The following is a 19087-nucleotide window of genomic DNA, read 5'->3' as shown; positions in this document are numbered from 1 at the left end:
TACAAGGATCTAGGGTGTCCCTGTGTCTAAACTGTCTCTCCTGAATAGTGGTGTCTTCCTAGATATTGCACCTCATTTCACTGAATAAATACAGAATCCATTATTTTACATAATTGCAAAAGCCATTGAGGAGGAACACGCATTCTCCGAGATTTAAGCCCTACACCCCTAAAGACAGTTGGAGGAGGTTTTAGACTCTGTTTCAATATATATTTCCCTTTGATTTCAACTAACGTCTATCCAGTTAATTTCTGTTGAAGAAAAGTCCTCTGCCATATTTTCCTCTATTTAAAGCAAAAGTAGAAATAATGGTAAAGATTCTTATAGGGATTTTTAGAAGAGATTGGTAAAGGTCACTAAGGAAGTTTACAGTCATTTCAGTAAGCTACAAAAGACCTGTTAACTGAATGTTAAGAAAAATGTATCCAGGAGGAGCAGCTTTGTGAAGGAGTCACTTGGAGATGCGTCCACAGGATCTGCAGTTTCCTACCTCATGTGTCGTGGCCCTGAGGGCGTGAAGTTTCTTATGATGTTTTCAATCACAGTGGAAAATGTACATTTACTATTTCATATTGTTGTCAGAATATCACCACCTCTCTGTTTTGTGACTATCAAGATTTTTTGAAACGTATATACCCGTAGGAATTAAGCCGTGAGCCTCTAACACTTCTATCTGATGTGACCATATCTCCAGTTTATTAAGGGGAAACCTGATTTGCTTTCCAGGCATTCATTTTCCAACTAATTATTTCCGGAAACACATGCTCTTCCACAGAGCAAGGTACCAGAACTTTATAAATATTTGATTCAACATGAAATCCCATGGAATCATATTATCAGTCTGTGAACTACTTTTCAGAGTCGTATAAAATGAGAACTCTAACTTATTTTTGTAACATAACCCCGAAGTTTTTTCCCCACCTATCGTTCTGTTATCTGTCTTGTTCAGCTTTTCCCTCGCTTTATTTTTTTCCCTAGTTCTTTAACGTTTATTTCGTAGAACACACAGTATATTCTGTCTGTATTCATCCCCCATGGATGCTTGTTTAAAATGTTTTTTCACTTGTGTCTACTGTTTTTACTTACATCATCTTTCACTTTACTCTGTATGGGACATGGTTTCCACCTACTCATGTGCCATTAAAGATGCAGTATTAACAAATTGGCTTTTATGAAAGTGTCAGTATTTGCTGCTTATTTTGAAACCCTTAAGGCAGCCTTGCAAATAAGTACTAAAACTGTACTAGCCCATGAAAAGTGTTTGCTGTACTCATCTGGCGTAGATGGCTAAACGCTTGATGTGTTCCCCAGGCTATTTGCTCTTAACTAATAGCTCTTTGTAAAGAGGGATAAGGCCTCTCTTTTCTCCCACCACTCCGAAAATTACCAAGGGAAACTGTCATGCCCATGTTCAGATCTGTTGGGAAGGTGGCAGTGTGGTGCAGCATTCTCCATCTGTCGTCCCTCTGCCTTGGGACCGAGAATGCCTCCCTCACTGCTCCCTACCTCAGTGTGCCTGTTTTCATAAACACATCCTTTCCCGCCTGTTTCAGCTCCCCTGATTTTGCTCATGTCAATAAAGAAATGGATGATCGCTGCTGTTGAATGCAGGTGCTGTATATTTCTGGAAACCACTGCATCTCTACTGGCCGGTTCCTATGTAATCTCTGCATAATGTTATCCTTCTCTTTCTTCCATTTCCCTATCACCAACCCCTATAGAGTCGGGATATAAGCCCAGAAGAGATAGATTTAAAGAATGAACCTTGGTATAAATTCTTTTCGGAATTGGAGTTTGGGAAACCGGTAAGTTTAATAGCTTCAGTGGTTATAGACACCTTTTTTAATAGTGCTGTTGATGCATTGTTGCTGCTAAAAAAATCAGACCTATTTGTAAAGAATTCAGGAAGTGGGGAGCAGCCTTGTTGGCTGTCAGTGGTGGGATTGTCTATTCTCGCTACAACCTGTGAGCTTTCCATTGCTTTACTTCACCAAGAAAGGACAGTGAGCTCTGGACAGTATTTCTTGCTAGAAAATCCCCCAGGAGACATGGCTAAGTCATTGCTTGTTTCAGGACCTCCCGCCACTAGCAACAAATATCACACACCTTGTAGATTGCATTATTTTGGCCTTTGGTTCAGTTCCTTGACCAAAGTCTTCATGGTCTACTGAAGACAACCAGGACAATGCATTACACACTGAGAAAGACCAGCATTGTCACTGCTTAGAATAGAAATTTTAGAAGCACACATGCAAGGGAAGTGCCAGTGCAAGTGGAAAAGGCCTCTCTATGCAGAGGTGATCCTCGAATGCCATCCTGTTACAGGTGACTTTTAGGGAATGATTTCTATGAGGTAGGATAATATTTCCCAAAATTAGAAATGAGAGTTAGGAATTCTAGCAAACTTAGTATTCAGCCCAGTAGCCTGTAGCTTCCCTGTGATGTGTCTGAGTTCGCTTTGGTACAAATTGATTTTTGGCACTTAAAGGAGGATTTTCTTGCCCTTGCACCCAAAGGAGTATCAAACCGAAGGGAGAATTGAGCTCATTTTTCCACTGGAGATGACTGGAAACTGACTTTAAAGCTCCAGTTACTTTAAAGTCTTAATTATTACAGCTGCAAAAATAATTTACAGGTGGAGGGATTTAGTGTATAAAAATAAAACATTTTATTAGATGTTTGTATGAGACTTTAAGCATTGAATCGGCATTTGAATCACCATGATTTAGAATGATAGTTTTATTTGCAGATAGCAATTAACTTTACAGCTCAGTAAAATGTTCAATTCTGTAGTACATTTTTAATGAAGATGAAGACGGAGAAATTTAACTGTTGCTCTGGAATTGCTGAGCTTTGTTTGAATGTTCAGTCATTTTCTGAGTTAGGAGCACCTGCCTTGTAAACACTCCTTGTAGGAACAGGCATTCCTCCCACTTTGTCCCCTCCCTGACACTGTCACCTAACGTCAGCAGAGGTGTCCTGGATGAACAGCGCCACCTAATGACAAGCAGAGAGGGAAGCATCCAACCCAAAATCTGCGCCGTCTCCTCCTCCCCACCCCCCAAAGCTTTGGTACACACCTCACTTCTCCTCTCTCTCCCTGTTTTCTCTGCTGTCCACCATTCACACATCAGTGAAGTCTACCTCACGCAGTCTTTTCCACATGCAAAGATTTAACAGTATCCTAACCCTTTTCCTTTTCTTTTTCTTAAAACCTGCTCAATTATCTCACAAGAAAACCTGCAGAAATGTGTACCCCTGCCCCCTCAAAAACCATGATTGGTACACGCAATAATAATGCCATACTCTCATCAGAGAAAGCAAAAGATACTAGCTTTAAATTGTTTATAATAAGGAGTCTATGCCATTGAGTTTTGAAACCCTGTTCAGAATCCACAAATTTCTAGCCATCTCTTCATTTGCCAGATAACAAATAACTATTTTAGTTTTACTGAAATATTAACTTTTAGGAAAAGTTATGAAGCCATTTTTTTCTAATTAATTGTGATTGGTTTGTTTAATTAAATCTGTCATCGTAAATAATACTCTTTTCGTTAGCAGTAGACAGCATTTCAGTCACAGCATATTTAGATGGGCTCTGTGAATAGCTCCGTGAATTAGCATCGTTTCTGCTGGAAACTGTAGTCTGAGCCCACAGAACCAATCCAGACAAATGTTGACAACACGGTCCATTTGCGTACAGGGACCTTCCTATAATTTGTATTCCTACCCCATTGTCCCCACTGCCTCTTAATTATTTAAAGACTTAGAGATGCTTTTCCAAAATGTCATTTTCTCTGAAGCCAGAGTGTTCCTTGCATAGACCTTAGAGTCCTTCTTAAATGGGACTACCTCGTTTTGTGTAGGTCTTTTAAAGTAATAGAAGATGATACTTTTGAAGACTTGCCAAAATCGCTTAATCAATGCCTATATCCTGAGGAACAGCACTGAGGCGAACGGGTCCTTATGGTCTGAGTCATCCTGAGGGTGGGCTTGTTACCTGGTTGAACCAGGTTGATGACTCCCAGAGTTTGGGAGGAAGGTGTGATGGGGAGAAATGTTTTCTTCACTTCTCTCCTACCCCAATCAACTCTGGGCCACAAAAGAGCAAGAGACATAAATAAGAGGGGTGTAATCCATGGCAGTTGTTTTCAAAGACTTTTCAGTCATTCAGAAGCAGAAAGAAATTAAAACTACTATCAAACCACGTGGATCATCGTTTCTCCTTTTTACGCCACGTGAACCTAGGACCCACTTCCCCCTAGTAGAGCCTGCGAGAACTTTAGACATTTAGCCTGAACTCCTTTCTTCCTTGGCCCCTTCACTTAAAGGCACCCAAAATGAGCTGAAGTTTCAGCAAGCTCCTGCTTAAATGGGACTTTTAGGTCTAATGAGTTGTAGGGTATCAACTAATTTAAGACTCCAGGGACCATTTGGGGGAAGATTATTTAAAACCAATTTAATTTGTAAGCACTGTCTTATTTTTCACAGTAAGTAAATGAGTAGGGCTACCATCAGTGACTTGGAAACATCTCCATCCCCAGATGAGCGATCCAACTGTATTAAGTGCTTCAAGATGAATGGTAATTGTCAGTGGCACTTACTTTACAAATTGCAGAATATACGCAATTGATATTACATACACAAGTTACTGGTGAAGGCACCTTGGAATCAATTATGTTTCATTTGTAAAATCAATTGCTTTTTATTTGGCCTCGAGTGTCAGCTTTTTCTTCTTTTTTCTCCCCCTGATTTCTACAGAAATTGATGTGATTTCTGTAAGTAAGCTCAGGGCAAAATGTAAAACTAATTTGAATGTTTCCACAGAGTTGGTTATGATGAAATTTGCACAGAATGATAGGAGTTATTAATGATATCATCTCCTCAGAGGTCATTGTGTAAGGAATTTCAAGTCTAAGTGGGCAGAACAAGAAGGTTTACTTAGTGGAAGAGGGGTTGCAAAGATAGAAGCGGCTTGTAACTTCTAGATGTCCTACCCTCTGGAACCCCCTTAAAACAATTCTCCTGGCAGATTTCTACTTCGGGAATGCAGTTCTAATTCTAACATGATCAGTTAAAGGAGAAAATAAAAATAACCTTACAGTTCACTGTTTAAATTCAAAGTATAAACTCTGCTCTCTAAGAGAGATGGAAGGTTTGACTCTACCATCAGCAGTATTATCAAAGTCTAGTTAAACTGTAAAAGGAGATTTTTAAAAACTTATCTAGTGAAATTGTCTAGTTCTACAGTGCAATATTTAACACCTGTTTCATACATGGATTTCATCGCCACAAGCCACAGGAAGTACATTTAGCACCATGTACCCACCCTTGGTCAGATCTCCAAATTCACACGTTTATGAAGACATAATGAATTTTACAGGGGACGAGGCTAGCTTTCCAAAATGTAGGCTCTCAGTGTCCATCTTAGTTGGAAAAGAACAATGAGGAATTTAAATGTTTGTTTTTGTTCAAATTGGCATTAATGCTTTTTTTTTTCCTTTGTTCTTTTTAAAGTTTTCAATATTTATAATCCAACAGTGATGGACCCTTGAGACAGAGATGCAGAAATAAACCTCCCACTTGAACATTTCCAGCTCCTGAGTTCCATGGGCTCCCCAGGTGGCCTCAGGAGACAGGGTGCCCGCTCCTTTTGTTTTTAGTTCACTTTTCTGTGTTGAGACAGTTCTCCTAGTGTTGCCCCTCTTGGTTTGAGCCGGTCTCCATGTTTGTCTTTATGTCTTTACGCTCATTTCTTCATTTCCTCCTCTGCTTCCCGTCAGCCTCCCAAAAAGATATGGGATTATACTCCTGGAGACTGCTCTATCCTTCCTAGAGAGGATAGAAAGGTAATTCCACTGTGGGCTGTGTGTGTGCGCTCTGGCCTGGCTAGTGTGCGTGTGTTGTGGGCTTTTTTCTTTTATTAAATCCCACCCCCTTTTATTTTTAACTTGATTGTAACTTTTTTTTTTTTTTTGGCTTGGTGATAAAACAGTTTAACAAAGTCTCTTAAGACTTATACTAATGTGTAGAGGTTTTTAAAGCAACGGCTTATTCTGCTGACATATAGTATGTGTCATAGTCACCATACTCTGAAAAAGAGAAAATAGGTATTTCCTAAAAGGTAGGTTTTGGGGGTCTGTGTAGTTCCTCTCTCTAGCAAGTAGAGTAGAGTTTTGGAGCTCTGATTACCACAGGATTTATATTCTCTATGCCTAATGTTGCATTCCCTGTTTTCCTGTCTTTAACTCATTTCTAGTAAGCTCTTGTGTTTTAGTCATGCCATCTTTGCCTTATTAATGTATGATACTAAACAAACTCGTTTTTCAAACGTAACCTTCCATGCTGTCTGCCTTTCCTCCTAACTAAAACCCTCTTTCCCATCTTTTCTTTCTTGAACCAGACTAATCTAGAAAAAGATCTCAACCTCTGCCAAACAGAGTTAGAGGCAGATTTAGAAAAAACGGAGACGCTTAATAAAGCACCCAGTGCAAACCTGTCACAGGTATTTCCGAGTTTTTCTCGTGCCCTCAGTTCCCTTTGCTTTCTAATTTGTTCTATGGTTTTTGATGTAGTTGGGGTGATGAATGGTTATGCTGGTCATTTTTAAGCTGCATGGCTTTCTGGCTCCTGTTTTAGGTCACCCCTGACCCCCAAGTTAATTGTTGTTTGGATTTCTTTCGAGCTTGGCATCTTCCTTAAAGGGGATTTTTCAAATATATATGCAGGGTGGCTAGTGATTGAACTGCTCCCCCCCGGCTTACCATCCTCTTTCTCTGCTTTCAAGGGGTCACCCTTTTAACTCCCCTTCTGCCCCCTTGTGTGTATACCTTCTCTGAATTTTCAGGGAGCCTTTTTTGGGCAACTTCTATGTCTTTTTTGCAGCCCTGGGAGATACCAACCTCAGAGATCATTTTCAAAAACACAGCAGCTGTGATTCGAGTGCCTCTTGCGTGCAAGGCACTGTCAGAATAGTAGTATTTGTAATTTGAAAGGTCAGAAGGTTCTTAATGAAAAAATGCACTCCGGAGACCAGACAGCCTGGCCACAAGCGTTTGAAACTCTGCCTACATTGATATTTTTAAAGAGAGCTATGTCCCAATGTGGTTTATTAAAGGATGTGTCAGAAAGAGAGAGAGTCCAGGGTAAATGGGCTCCCAAGGCGAAGAAAAATACCAAATGTTTGGAGAACTACCCCCAGGGTTCCCTGACAAAACAAAGGAGACGCTTACAAGGAAAGGGTTTCTTTATAGAAAATAAAAAAAGGAATGCGGACACTGCTGAAGAGGCTAGGACGTCCACAGATTGTGGCAGGAGAAACGGAAAATGCTAATGGACCGTGTTATTCTTAAGCAGAACTGAGACAAGGAGGGTCAGGCCACCAGTGTGTGTGACTTGGGTACGAAATCATGTAGAGCCAGAGACTCAAAGCAGGTGATTATGGCCGCAGCCAGGGGGGCCCGGGATACGAGGGGCAGAAGCCAAGCACTGCAAGCCGATCCAGGGGAGTTAGGGTTTGGGAATTCAGAGTCACCGAAGGATGAGGTAGCCAGCAGGACCAGCGGTTAGGCCCAGGGGAACACAGAAGGTGAGCGACAGGGCATGCAATGAGGCAGATGCGTGACGGGGTGGGCATAGTGGGGAGCTGAGTCTCCAACCAGGGCGGAGACTGGTACCAGCTGTAGCTGCTGTGGGAATGGAGGTCTGAGCTGGGTCTAAAGGAGAACTGTGGCTGCAGGTAAGTCCTGAAGTGAGCTGGGGGGCCGGAGGGGAAGTGAATCAGCAGGCACTTTTTTCAAAGTACTGTAATAAGAGTGGTTCTGTAACGTGTGGCAGGATGGACAGCAGCTAGAGAACTACTGCAGTAACCGCAGCCTCCTTGGGGCAGAGATGGCATCCAGTACCTACAACCCTGCCTGGGGCTAGGTGGGCCCGAAGAGGTGTCTGATGCATGAATGAGTCATCTTGACATTGGTTCAATTATGCGTTACCCGTAGTCCCTAACGTGTGTGTGACGTGCTGAGGGAGGTTCTAAATCAGCACAAGAGTGGACTTTGCCTTCAAGAACGTGACAGCTTAGTCACACTCATAAATAAAAGATCTCCAACAGTACACAGCAATGCCTGTAAGAGCTAAATGAACGCTACAGCCTCTAAGTGCTCAGAAGAGGGGGAAATCTTCCAGGAAATCAGGGAAGACTTCTCAGGAGTTGGCCAAGATCTTAAGGGATTGATGGAATTTAGGTACATGGCAAAAGTGGGGGCCATCCATTTGAGGCATGGTAGAGAGCACAAAAGTGAACGTGTTTAGGATGGATTCAGGAATAAAGTAGATGAATTCATCTGTAATAGAAAATTTGGGGTGATAATAGTGGAAGGCAGGTTTGGGAAAAGAGGGTTGACCCTGGGTTGTAGAGACTCCAAAAATATGGTTAAAGAGATGGTTGATTTTGCCCTCAAGTCAATGATGTGATTCAGGACTAGTGTTTTAGGAAGGTTAGTGTCCTCACTCTAGAGAGGTTGAACTGAAGGGATAACCTCCAGTTGGAGGTTGAGAGGGCAAGGAGGCTTCTGCAGCAGTCCAGGCATGTAGGGGTGAGTACTCCAGTGGCACCAGCATGAAGGGATAAGGGTAGATGTGAAATCACAGAGGAAATTGCAGTGGGACATTTTAACTAATTGGTGTGAAGAACAAAGAGTTGGGGTAATGGGATGGAGACACAGACAACTGTAGGGTTTTGGCCAGGAAGCTGGAAGAAGGGGACATCAGTATGTCACATAAGAAAGGTGGGAGAAAATCAGTGCAGAGGTAAGATGAAGGAGGTGGTTTTAGGTAGTTTGTTTTCGAGGTGTTTGTTTGGTATCATATAGGGAATATCCAGTACACAGTTGGAAATAGAAAACTAGGTCCCATGAGAGGCAGGGACGTTGAAAGTCAATCCGAGTCACCTGAAGAGAAGTGATGGTTGAAGCCCTGGGAGCAGGTGGAGACACCCACCCTGGGAGTAGATTACAGATCGAAGAGAGAGTCATGCAGAGAGAAAGGATGGGAGACAGGCAGCTACCCATCGGGATGTTGGATGACACAGAACAGGAGGAGGGGCGGGTCAGAGAAAACCAGAGTGAGGAGGAAACGTGAGAGGTGGAGCAAGTATGAGAGTTGCCCAAGGGGTCCCCCAAAAATAGACTCTGAGGGAAGGTCAGTGCATTTGGTAACCAAGAGGCTTCTAAAAACTTTGGTGGTTGCTGGGTAAGTGGTTGATGGGAGGGAGAGTATGTGGTGAAGAATCAGGGGAGCCCCCAGGGATACAGCACTGATTGGCAACATGTGATTGTGGAAGGAAGGAAGGGGGATGTTTCCAGAGGACTCAGCAGGGTTGTGCAAAAGTTCTTCCAAGACGGAGACCCAGAACGGGGCAGGTGCCAAGGCTGGGAGACCAGTGCGGGCAAAGGGGCTGGAAGGATGGGTGTGGAGGTGAGAGCAGTGCCTTCTCAGGAGTAGAGGTGGGTGGAGGGCAGAGGAGGGCCGGGGGTGAGCCCCTGACGAAGGCTGCCTCCCCTCCCATCGTCCTCCCTCTTTCCCAATCTCTTCCTTTTCCTTCTCCTGGTGTTTTTCTTTCTCTCCTTTCCCCAAGTACCTCTTATCCTCCGCAGAGCTTGTTTTCCTTGAAGTGGTCATTAGTAGAGGTAGGAGCTTTTGGTTTTGGTCGCGCTGTGTGGCTTGCGGGATCTCTGTTCCCCGACCAGGGATCGAACCCGTGCCCCCGGCAGTGGAAGCTCAGAGTCTTAACCACCAGACGGCCAGGGAATTCCCAGGAGCATCTTTAAACATTAACTTTCATGTTGATGTATTCAACTAACACGTTATTTTTAAAAACAAATATATTGAACCCTTTGCCTTTCTTTCTCCAAGACAATAGAAACCCTAAACTCTGTAATTATGCTGCTTTTTCTCTGCATAGACTCTTGGTTTTCTTCCTTGTGCATAGGGGCCTGTAATTTGATAACATGTTCCCTCCCGTCACGCTGAAATGGTGATTAATAGGTTTTGTGAAACTGCATTTCTCCCCATTTCCGCACTTCTCAATCTGCAGGGGTAAATAAATGATCTAAAAGTACGGCCTTTTAAAATGCATTTTTTTAAAAACATCTTTATTGGAGTATAATTGCTTTACGATGGTGTGTTAGTTTCTGCTGTATCACAAAGTGAATCAGCTATATGCATACATATATCCCCATATCCCCTCCCTCTTGCGTCTCCCTCCCACCCTCCCTATCCCACCCCCCTAGGTGGACACAAAGCACCGTAAAATGCATTTTTGTATGTTCTGTACCTGAAGTGTTGGGTGACACTCTGGTTGAGGCATGTGGGTGCATGAAGGAGTCTGGTGGGCTTGGCAGGGTCTCCGAGGGTGGGGGGATAAGCTGCTGGAGGGTGCCGTCCATGTCACTAGTGCCTGTTGCCAAGTGGTGGGCCATCTTTCCAGTGGGCCTGCGACTGGAGATAAATGTTAAGGAGTGGGGCGTCTCCCGACCCACCCAGAGAGCCCTGGTTGCAGCCACTCGGAGGCAAAAGCCCAGAAATCCTTCTAGAGAAAGAGCACCGCCTTCCGCCAGCACTGAGACCTTTCCAGCTGAGCCCCCCATCTCCCAGAGGGCTTTATCTAAATTAGGAAAGGAAAAGGACTTCTCTCGTTTTCCCCTTGGCTTGAAATATCTGAGTCGAAGTAAGTCATCTACATTCTTTTTTTTTTTTTTTTTTTTTTTTTTTTTTTTTTACAGCTTTCTTTTTTTTTTTTTTTTTTTTTTTTTTTTTTGACATTTACAGAGCTCAGCAGTCAGCCCCACTCCGGAAATTTCTTCAGAGCCTCCTGGATAGTAAGTTATCACTCTTTACATGGCTTGATGTATTAAATATCAGAAACGGGAAGAGGCTTGTGTTGTATTTTGTTATCAGTCTAGTGGATTTGAATGATGTTCAGTTTGGTGATAAGTAGCAATTATCGTCTTCAAATTATTTTTCCCCCTCCTTTTCCGAATTAATTTTGTGTTGATTCATATTACCTTTGATAAGCTTTTCCCTGTGTTGGCATCTTTACCTTTAGAACGTGTGCTGATCTTTGGGGGAACGGAGTGGGTGACTAAGGCCACATCTGGTATAAAGGCGGGGGTGGGGTGAGGTCCTCAGGCTGGACCTATCATGAGGAAAGATGGGGCCAAGAGAGGGCTAACTTGTCTGATTCTCAGAGATCTTGGTTTATTCCCCCATACCAATTCTTAGAATTCTGCCTGAGTGATGAATGCATACCCCACGCACTTCTTCATGGGGTGACCACCAGACTCCTTTCCCGTCCCCAAACCATCCCAGGTCCTCTCCTAGGTTACCTATCTTTTTTTTTTTTTTTTTTTTTGGTTCTCGATTTTTTTTTTTTTTTTTTTTTTTTTTTTTTTGCGGTACACAGGCCTCTCACTGTTGTGGCCTCTTAACCACTGCGCCACCAGGGAAGCCCTAGGTTACCTATCTTTGTACCTCACTATGCAGCTGTTATCCCAGCCGAAAATGCTTCCGTGCTGTTCCCTACCCTTACAAACATGGTGAATAGCCGGCACTTTAGCTTGTATAAATGGGCCCGAACGGATCCTTCCTATACCCAGTCTCACGTTAGTACCGCTTATGGCACTTACTTCTGTTGCTGTCTACCTGACTTATGCTCTTGTGGGTTTTTTTGTTTGTTTGTTTGTTTGTGGTACGCGGGCCTCTCACTGCTGTGGCCTCTCCCGTTGTGGAGCACAGGCTCCGGACACGCAGGCTCAGCGGCCATGGCTCACGGGCCCAGCCGCTCCGCAGCATGTGGGATTCTCCTGGACCGGGGCACGAACCCGTGTCCCCTGCATCGGCAGGCGGACTCCCAACCAACTGCGCCACCAGGGAAGCCCTATGCTTTTGTATTTTTATAACTATAATAAATTATGAACTCCGTGAGGGCAAGGACTGCATCTCCATACTGCCTGTTGCACCCTATAGATTTGGGAGCTGTTCTGGTAGGAGCAGCTTCTCATCTCATCACCATTATATCACCATCTGTATCTCATTCTTTGAAATATGACAAGGAGGAAAGGCACACTATTATCTGTTCCATTTGGGTTGGGTAAGTCCACAATGAGCAAAGTTCGCCTCTTCAAATAGAAGCCTGACTTGGTCTGAATGCTGAGTTTATGGGGGCAATTACGGTCACTTGGGCATATCCAACCTATCATATCTTGCCAAAGAAGGCATTTTGCAAGAGTAGTTTCATTTGGAAGTCAGTGAGCTGGGATTAGGGTATTTTGGTGAAAAATTGCTTCAGGTGGCTGGCTGAGTGAATTTCTACCGGATCTAAGGCACTATGCTGGGTATTCATTTTTTTTTTTAATATAAATTTATTTATTTTTGGCTGCGTTGGGTCTTCGTTGCTGTGTGCGGGCTTTCTCTAGTTGTGGCGAGCGGGGGCTACTCTTCGTTGCAGTGAGCAGGCTTCTTGTGGTGGCTTCTCGTTGCAGAGCACAGGCTCTAGGCACATGGGCTTCAGCAGTTGCGGCATGAGGGCTCAGTAGTTGTGGCACACGGGCTTAGTTGCTCTGCAGCATGTGGGATCTTCCTGGACTAGGACTCGAACCTGTGTCCCCTGCATTGGCAGGCGGATTCTTAACCACTGCGCCATCAGGGAAGTCCCTATGCTGGGTATTCTAATAGGCGCATAAGATGCAGTCCCCTAATAGTTTCAGGGGCAAAACATGCAAAAAAAAAAAAAAAAAAGTTAGTAAATAAAAAGGCAATGTGGCAACTGAATGAAAGCGACTGTAGAGGTTAAAAGTATTCAGAAGGCAGCTCCCACAGGATATCAGAGTTAAGAGTGCAGGTCTTGAATGAAATGATAATTTTAACGACTGATTGAGCATTTACTATGTGCCAGGCCCTGTGCTTAGCATTGTATATACCTTACCTCATTTAGTCCTCAACATTTCAGGATCAGGCGTTATTTTTTATCCCCATTTTATAGGTGAGGAAACAAGCACAGAAAGGTAGCGTGTGCCCAGGTTCCACAGCTGTGTGTGGCAGAACTACCACCAGAGTAGGAACAATGACGTTCTAGGCCAGGAGACTGCCAAGATCTGCTGGTGGCAGCAGTAAACTCTCACCTGCACCAGTACTGATTCAAAATTGGGTAATAAATTAACCAAAGACATGCTAAGGTTTACTGTTTTGAGTGGTTAAAAAAACAACTTAACCATCTGTGTAATAGTGTGTTAGCAGGATTGAGGGGGACTCATGCAGACTTTTTAAAAGAGCAAATTGCTTTCAGACACTCTGAGTACTGGTGTACATAGATATCTGATGTGTTAATTTACCAAGCACTGTATTTGTATCATGGAAATAGGTCCAGAGACCTCTGTTTTTCAGCCACAGCCCAGCTCTCATGAAACACTTGACAGGAATAGATGAGCTTTTCCCTCCTGATGTTCTTCCGTGTGGGGATTTTTCAGTAATTCAGGCTTGGTTTTCTCCCAGTTTGTGAGTTAGGTTTTTCAGTATTTGGAATTGGTGAGGAGTCAACATAAGTGCAGTGCCTGATACATATGAAAATGCACAGTAAGAGTTTGTTGAATAAATGAATGCATCTGTGAATCTTAATTAACTAGAATCCAACTTGCTTAGCACTGAGGCAGGCTGCTTGTGAACGGAATCTGGTCCCTTTCACTGCATGGACACGAAACGTGAAAGAAACGTTGGCAAGGCTTGACTTACTTAACCCAAGGGCTGAAGAAAGAGGAGTCACCGATAGCCCAGGATCAAAAACTCTGTGGTCACTGGAGAAGTGATGGTGTTGTCTTAAATCTACTTTCACATCTTGAGCAGACTGCAGCTTAGCATTTTGTTAGCATGATTCCATATCACAATATTAGAAGAACCTGGGAAGAGAAAGGAAGAAATTCACCCATAGCCCCAATATCCTAATACAACATCAGTTCTTCCTCTCAAAAAATATATCTTTCATACTTGTAATCATAGTGTATGTCCCATTTTGAATTTAATTCCCTGGAGTTATCAGATATATAAGTCAGCGGTGTATTTTCATCATGTCTTATCATTTCAGCATTGATTGGCACGAATACATTTTTTTCTCCTAACCAAAGAGCTTTACTCTATTTGGCCAGCAGGTGGCACTCAAGAACAAGCTGCTCTTTCCTAAATGGTGATGGTCCACTAGAGAAAACATTATTTCCCTGAATCCAATGTAAGATCAAAACACAAATCATTACCTAAAGAGCTACATGAGAGATTAGAGACTCCCCTGGGCCTTAAAAATGTCAGAAATCTGTGTGCTTGTAGGCATGTAACTTCGTAGAATCATTTTTTCCACTAATTTGTATTTGGTGAACAACAGAGCTAGACACCAGGCATGCAATGATTCATAAGATAAACTGCCTGGCCTCAAGGGGCTCAGAGTGTCGTTGGGAAATGACACACTTGTACATGACAATCAGAATGCAGTGTGGTCAATACAATGATGGGACCCAAGAAGGAGTGAACATCTCTGTTTTGGGGAGAATGAAAGAAAGGTTTTATATAGCAGCAGCAAATAAAAAGTGAATGACAGTAGCATTACATTATAAATACAAAAAATTTTTTTCATGCAGTACAAAAGGCTTTAAGATTGTCTAGAGTCCCTTCCCCAAAGTCTAGAAAGAGTTCCTTTCTTTTTTTTTTCCTGAAAACACCAAATGTTTTTTGTCCCCTGCATCGGCAGGCGGACTCCCAACCACTGCGCCACCAGGGAAGCCCAACCACCAAATGGTTTTAAACAGTGAGGCTGGAATTTTTTGTTTTGTCCTCTGTTGAATCTCCACCTAGGAGAGTGATTGACACTTAGTAGGTGCTGCGTAAATATTTGTGGCATGAATAAAATCAGCAGTGAAATGACAAATTGAGATGTTCTCTAGAAATATCATGGGCAGTGATTTGCAGTTATGATTGGAGGGAGTCAGGGCTGCAGGCTTGGGGAGTGGTGCTGTGCTTCCTGCAGAGGTACAGACGAGTGGTCGTGAGCAGTCCCGGGAGGGAGAGAGCAGAAGGATTGATGTGAGCTGTGTCGAGGGCAGGGAATAAGCAGGACCTGGTGACTGCTTAGGTCTGGGGAGCAAGGGGAGGGAGAAGGGGGTTGATTCCCCTGGCTTTCTGGCTTGGGTGAAGGAAGACAGAGGAACACGGCTGGGGTTGGTTTGGGACAGGTTGGGTTTAAGATGCCTGAGGACCATGTAGGTGAGGATGTGTAGAAGGCAGTTAAATGTCTGTGTCTGGAACTCAAAAGAAAGGTCTACATAGATTACAGATTTGAGCGTGGATTTCATGGACAGTCTCTTTGCACCTTTTAGTTTTGCAAATGAAAGAAATTGAGTCTGAGAGAACCAGATTGTTTCCAAGTTCTTAAACAGAGTGGGTTTGCCTCAGCAATCACATTCCTCATTGGAGCCGGGCTGGAATCACAGCCTGCCAGGACCCTGCCTGTCTCCTCCAGAGCCCTCCTGGTAGCATGATTGAAACAGTTGGGCCTAAGATGATTGCTCTCTTCTCTCACTTTATCCTTTCAGTGAGTGTGTTTTTATTCAATCCCCCTTGAAACTCAGCAGCCAGCTCTGCATCTCAGCCAGATGGTGAGTTCTCTGCAGTGTCCCCCACCCCGGCTTGCTCTTTCCGAACCGAAAACAGCTCAGCTCAGGCGTCTGAGGGCTGAGCTTCTGAATTTGACTTGTTTTGTGAAGCAGTTGGTGGCTGCTGGTCCTGATCGGGCTTTTCTCCATCAGCCTGGCTCATTTTCCCATCTTCTCTGATCTGTTTGAACACAGCAAAGACCCAGGAACTCTGTGACCTTCTGCAAATGCCTTCACCCCTCTGGTCCTCGGTTTGGGGGACAGTGGGACAAATGATATGTCTTTCCAACATTAGGAGGTCTGATGGAGATGATATATTTAAAAACATTGGCCAAGAGTTTTTAGATACTGTTTTGAAACAAGGAGCCCCTCAGCTGCAAAGTGTTACACATGTGGAAAAAGCATGCTGGCTTTGGTATCAGAAAGAAAACAATTGGCTAGAGCAAATCCATTCTGAGAGGTTTCCTGAGTGCTGGTTTGTCGTTCTGGTGGGGAAGCAGGAATAAATGGTGATAATGGGTGGACTAAAGCCAGAGGTGGGGTAGTGGCAGGAGGGAGGGACGTTCTGACAGCTGGTGCAGTAGAGGCGGTATGGGGTCAGGCAGCTGGTTGCTGCTGAGAGTCAGCACCAAAGTGAGGAGGAACTAGGGGGGATTGGGTGGGAGGTTCTGACTGAGGCTGAGGCAATTCAAGGGGAAGGACAGCAGAATAGGAACTGCCGTCAGGCACTCCCCCAGTACCGAGGGAGATCTGCTGAGGGTCAGCACCAAAGTGAGGAGGAACTAGGGGGGATTGGGTGGGAGGTTCTGACTGAGGCTGAGGCAATTCAAGGGGAAGGACAGCAGAATAGGAACTGCCGTCAGGCACTCCCCCAGTACCGAGGGAGATCTGCTAACCCCAGACCAAGGTGAGCAGGGCTTTAGAGACTGTCCCTCCCCAAAAGGCTGTTGGTCGGTGAGCCTCAAGGACACCTATGCATGGATCTTAGTTGAGGTTGTACAAAAAAGGAGAAACGTGGTTAAACAGAAGGACAAAATCAGAAAATGCAACCAAAAAGAAGAGGGTGGACTGTGAAGGGGAAGTTTAGAAAAGGGGCAGGTTTGTCTTTCATTGTGAAATTCATACTTAAAGCCGGTTTAGAAGAGCTTACATTTATTTAAATCGGCAGATAGTGCCACAACCTTGCAAGTCACCTTTAGGGGTCCTTCAGCTCTCTAGCAAGAGGTGACGGTTTTTATTAATCAGATCCTGGGTGGCGTCGGTGAACGCCACCTGCAGGCAAAAGCAGGAGAGCCAGAAGCAGCATGGGTGCAGCCATTGTCCCAGAGCCTGCGGGTGAGAGTGGGCACCTCCCAGCAGGGACCAGGCGGGCACCAGTAAGGACAGCCAGCCTGAGCTCAGGTCGTTCTAATTCCCTGTAGTTTTTCTCTTTCCACCCCTCCGATGACTCCATGGTCACTGATTTCAGGAGCTAAGAGCCCTCAGTGAATGTGATATAATCCTTATACTTGTAAAAGAATTTCTAAATACATAATTTCGCAAATTAAAGCATATCCTTAATCAGATCATACGTGCCAATTTTTACTTTCAGAAAATGTGACCTTTTATTCATTCCACAGATATTTATTGAGCATACTCGTGGCCGAGATAGTCTAGTGGGCGCCTGCAAATAAAGAGTGTTTCCCCCATCCCGACCTTTCCAGAGGCCTCTCTCTGAGACACGAACCCTGGAGGGCTGCATGTAGACTCACTTCATTCACACGCCTTTTTTTTTTTTGGCCATGCCGCTGGGCTCACAGGATCTTCCCTGAGCAGGGATTGAACCTGCGTCCTCGGCAGTGAAAGTGTGGAATCCTAACCACTGGACCACCAGGGAATTCCCATCGTTCACATGCTTTTTGTTCTCAGCTTTGAGGGTTGGTTTTCTTTCCCCTTAGATTCCCAATAATGTTCTCCTGTCTTGGCCGAGGAAAGGGGAAGAGATTTGACCCCCTGACCTAGGCCAGAGATAATGAGGAGGGGTCTGGGAGAGCCCTGATAGCCCGGCAGTCCCCTGAATAGAGCACGTGAAGCCCTTCAAGCAGTGGCGGGCACATGGCAAGGGCCCGGGAAGTGGTGGTGACTGGGAGGGGGTGTTACCAGTGCTGGAAGCAATGGAATTGCTCCGGGGAGCTTGACTACTTTGAGGTGGAGACATTGCCTGTCCTACCACGGAATTTCCACCTCTTTTCCACTTCTGACTCCTGGCTCTGGATACGCTCGTCCCGGGGGTGCATTCGTGGCAGGTGGCACTCAGCAGTGATGACACACACGGAGCTCCAGCCTTAAGCCCTGTTTCCCCGTGATGTGCAAGCCTGGGCTCTTGGAAGGTGCTGCCTCCTAGGTGGTAGGGAAATGTTAGAGCGGCCGAGAGTACCGTCTGTGGTGCCCGACGACAAGGCTCAAGTTCCAGCGCTCCCCGTGCACTGACTGCGCCAGCTTTGATGAGTGCCTGACTCTCCCAGTGGCTCGTCCTCATCTGAAAATGGGGAAAGTAGGACCGTTCATGGGCGTTAAAGAGAGAATGATCATCAGCCACTTAGCACAGTGCCCCGCACATAGGCCATCTCAACAAGCAGGGTGTACGGCTGCTGTTGCCGTCATTGTGTGTAACTCTGGGGACCCAGAGTCTGCGGGAAGTATAAAAATGATTGTATGGTGATGCATGGATAGAAGGAAAGAGACGGACAGATGTATGAGGAAGTAAATGCAGCCCAGCGTTCCTTGTAGAATCTAGGTTGGGGGTGGTATATGGGTGTTCGCTGTTTTAATTCCTTAAACGTTTCTTTCCACTTGATAATATTCATAATATTGGGATGAAGTAATTTCATCAAGCTGTTTACATCTTTAGAGCTGGAAAAATTCCATATTGATGCCGGTAGATGGAATTTGGTAGAACTGAAAAGCAGCCTGGCAGGAGCCTGAGTGCTTTTGTGGAAAAGGGGTCATCACTGATCTGAGTGAGTGTGTGAGCGTGCCCACATGTCAGTGTGTTGGTGGGGGAGGGCATAGAAAACTGGAATTAGGGGAGGGGGAGGGTTCAGCGAGTAGGCGCTCTTAATTTTTTCTGTGCCCCACCTCATTCCAAAAAGGATTTGTGGTAACTTGCAAAAATACCTAGACTTTCAACAAAATAAAAATAAATGAAGGATATAAACCAGCAATAGTTTATACTCATAATACATGTCATAAGGTGCTGAATACAAATTTTGAAAGCAGTGGATGGGATAAGAATACATAGAATCCCGGCTTCCAGTTGCACCTGGGGGCTGATTTTCCTGGAGACCCTAGGCAGCTGGGCCACCTCCTTTCATTGTTGATTTTTTTTTTTTTTTTTTTTTTTTTTTTTTTTGGTGGCA

At 44.4% G+C, this 19087-nt stretch overlaps 1 protein-coding gene across 5 annotated transcripts in view; it reads left to right on the top strand.

Moving 5' to 3' along the window:
* Positions 1–19087, top strand: part of SORBS1 (sorbin and SH3 domain containing 1) — a 239950-nt gene that overhangs the window by 180597 nt on the left and 40266 nt on the right. For 4 of the 5 annotated variants that reach the window (XM_024750684.1, XM_024750683.1, XM_024750685.1 and 1 more), the window contains one exon: positions 10828–10877. In XM_024750684.1, the coding sequence (XP_024606452.1) occupies positions 10828–10877 (50 nt within the window). Of the gene's footprint in view, positions 1–1721; positions 1806–5783; positions 5850–6403; positions 6506–10827; positions 10878–19087 lie in introns of all 5 variants that reach the window. The other variant, XM_024750680.1, reaches the window with a different exon arrangement.

The sequence above is a fragment of the Neophocaena asiaeorientalis genome, unplaced genomic scaffold (assembly GCF_003031525.2).
Source record: "Neophocaena asiaeorientalis asiaeorientalis breed wild unplaced genomic scaffold, Neophocaena_asiaeorientalis_V1.1 scaffold807, whole genome shotgun sequence".
NCBI lineage: Eukaryota > Metazoa > Chordata > Mammalia > Artiodactyla > Phocoenidae > Neophocaena > Neophocaena asiaeorientalis.
Note: the sequence above shows the minus strand (reverse complement) of the source record. Positions and strands in the feature narration are given on the sequence as shown.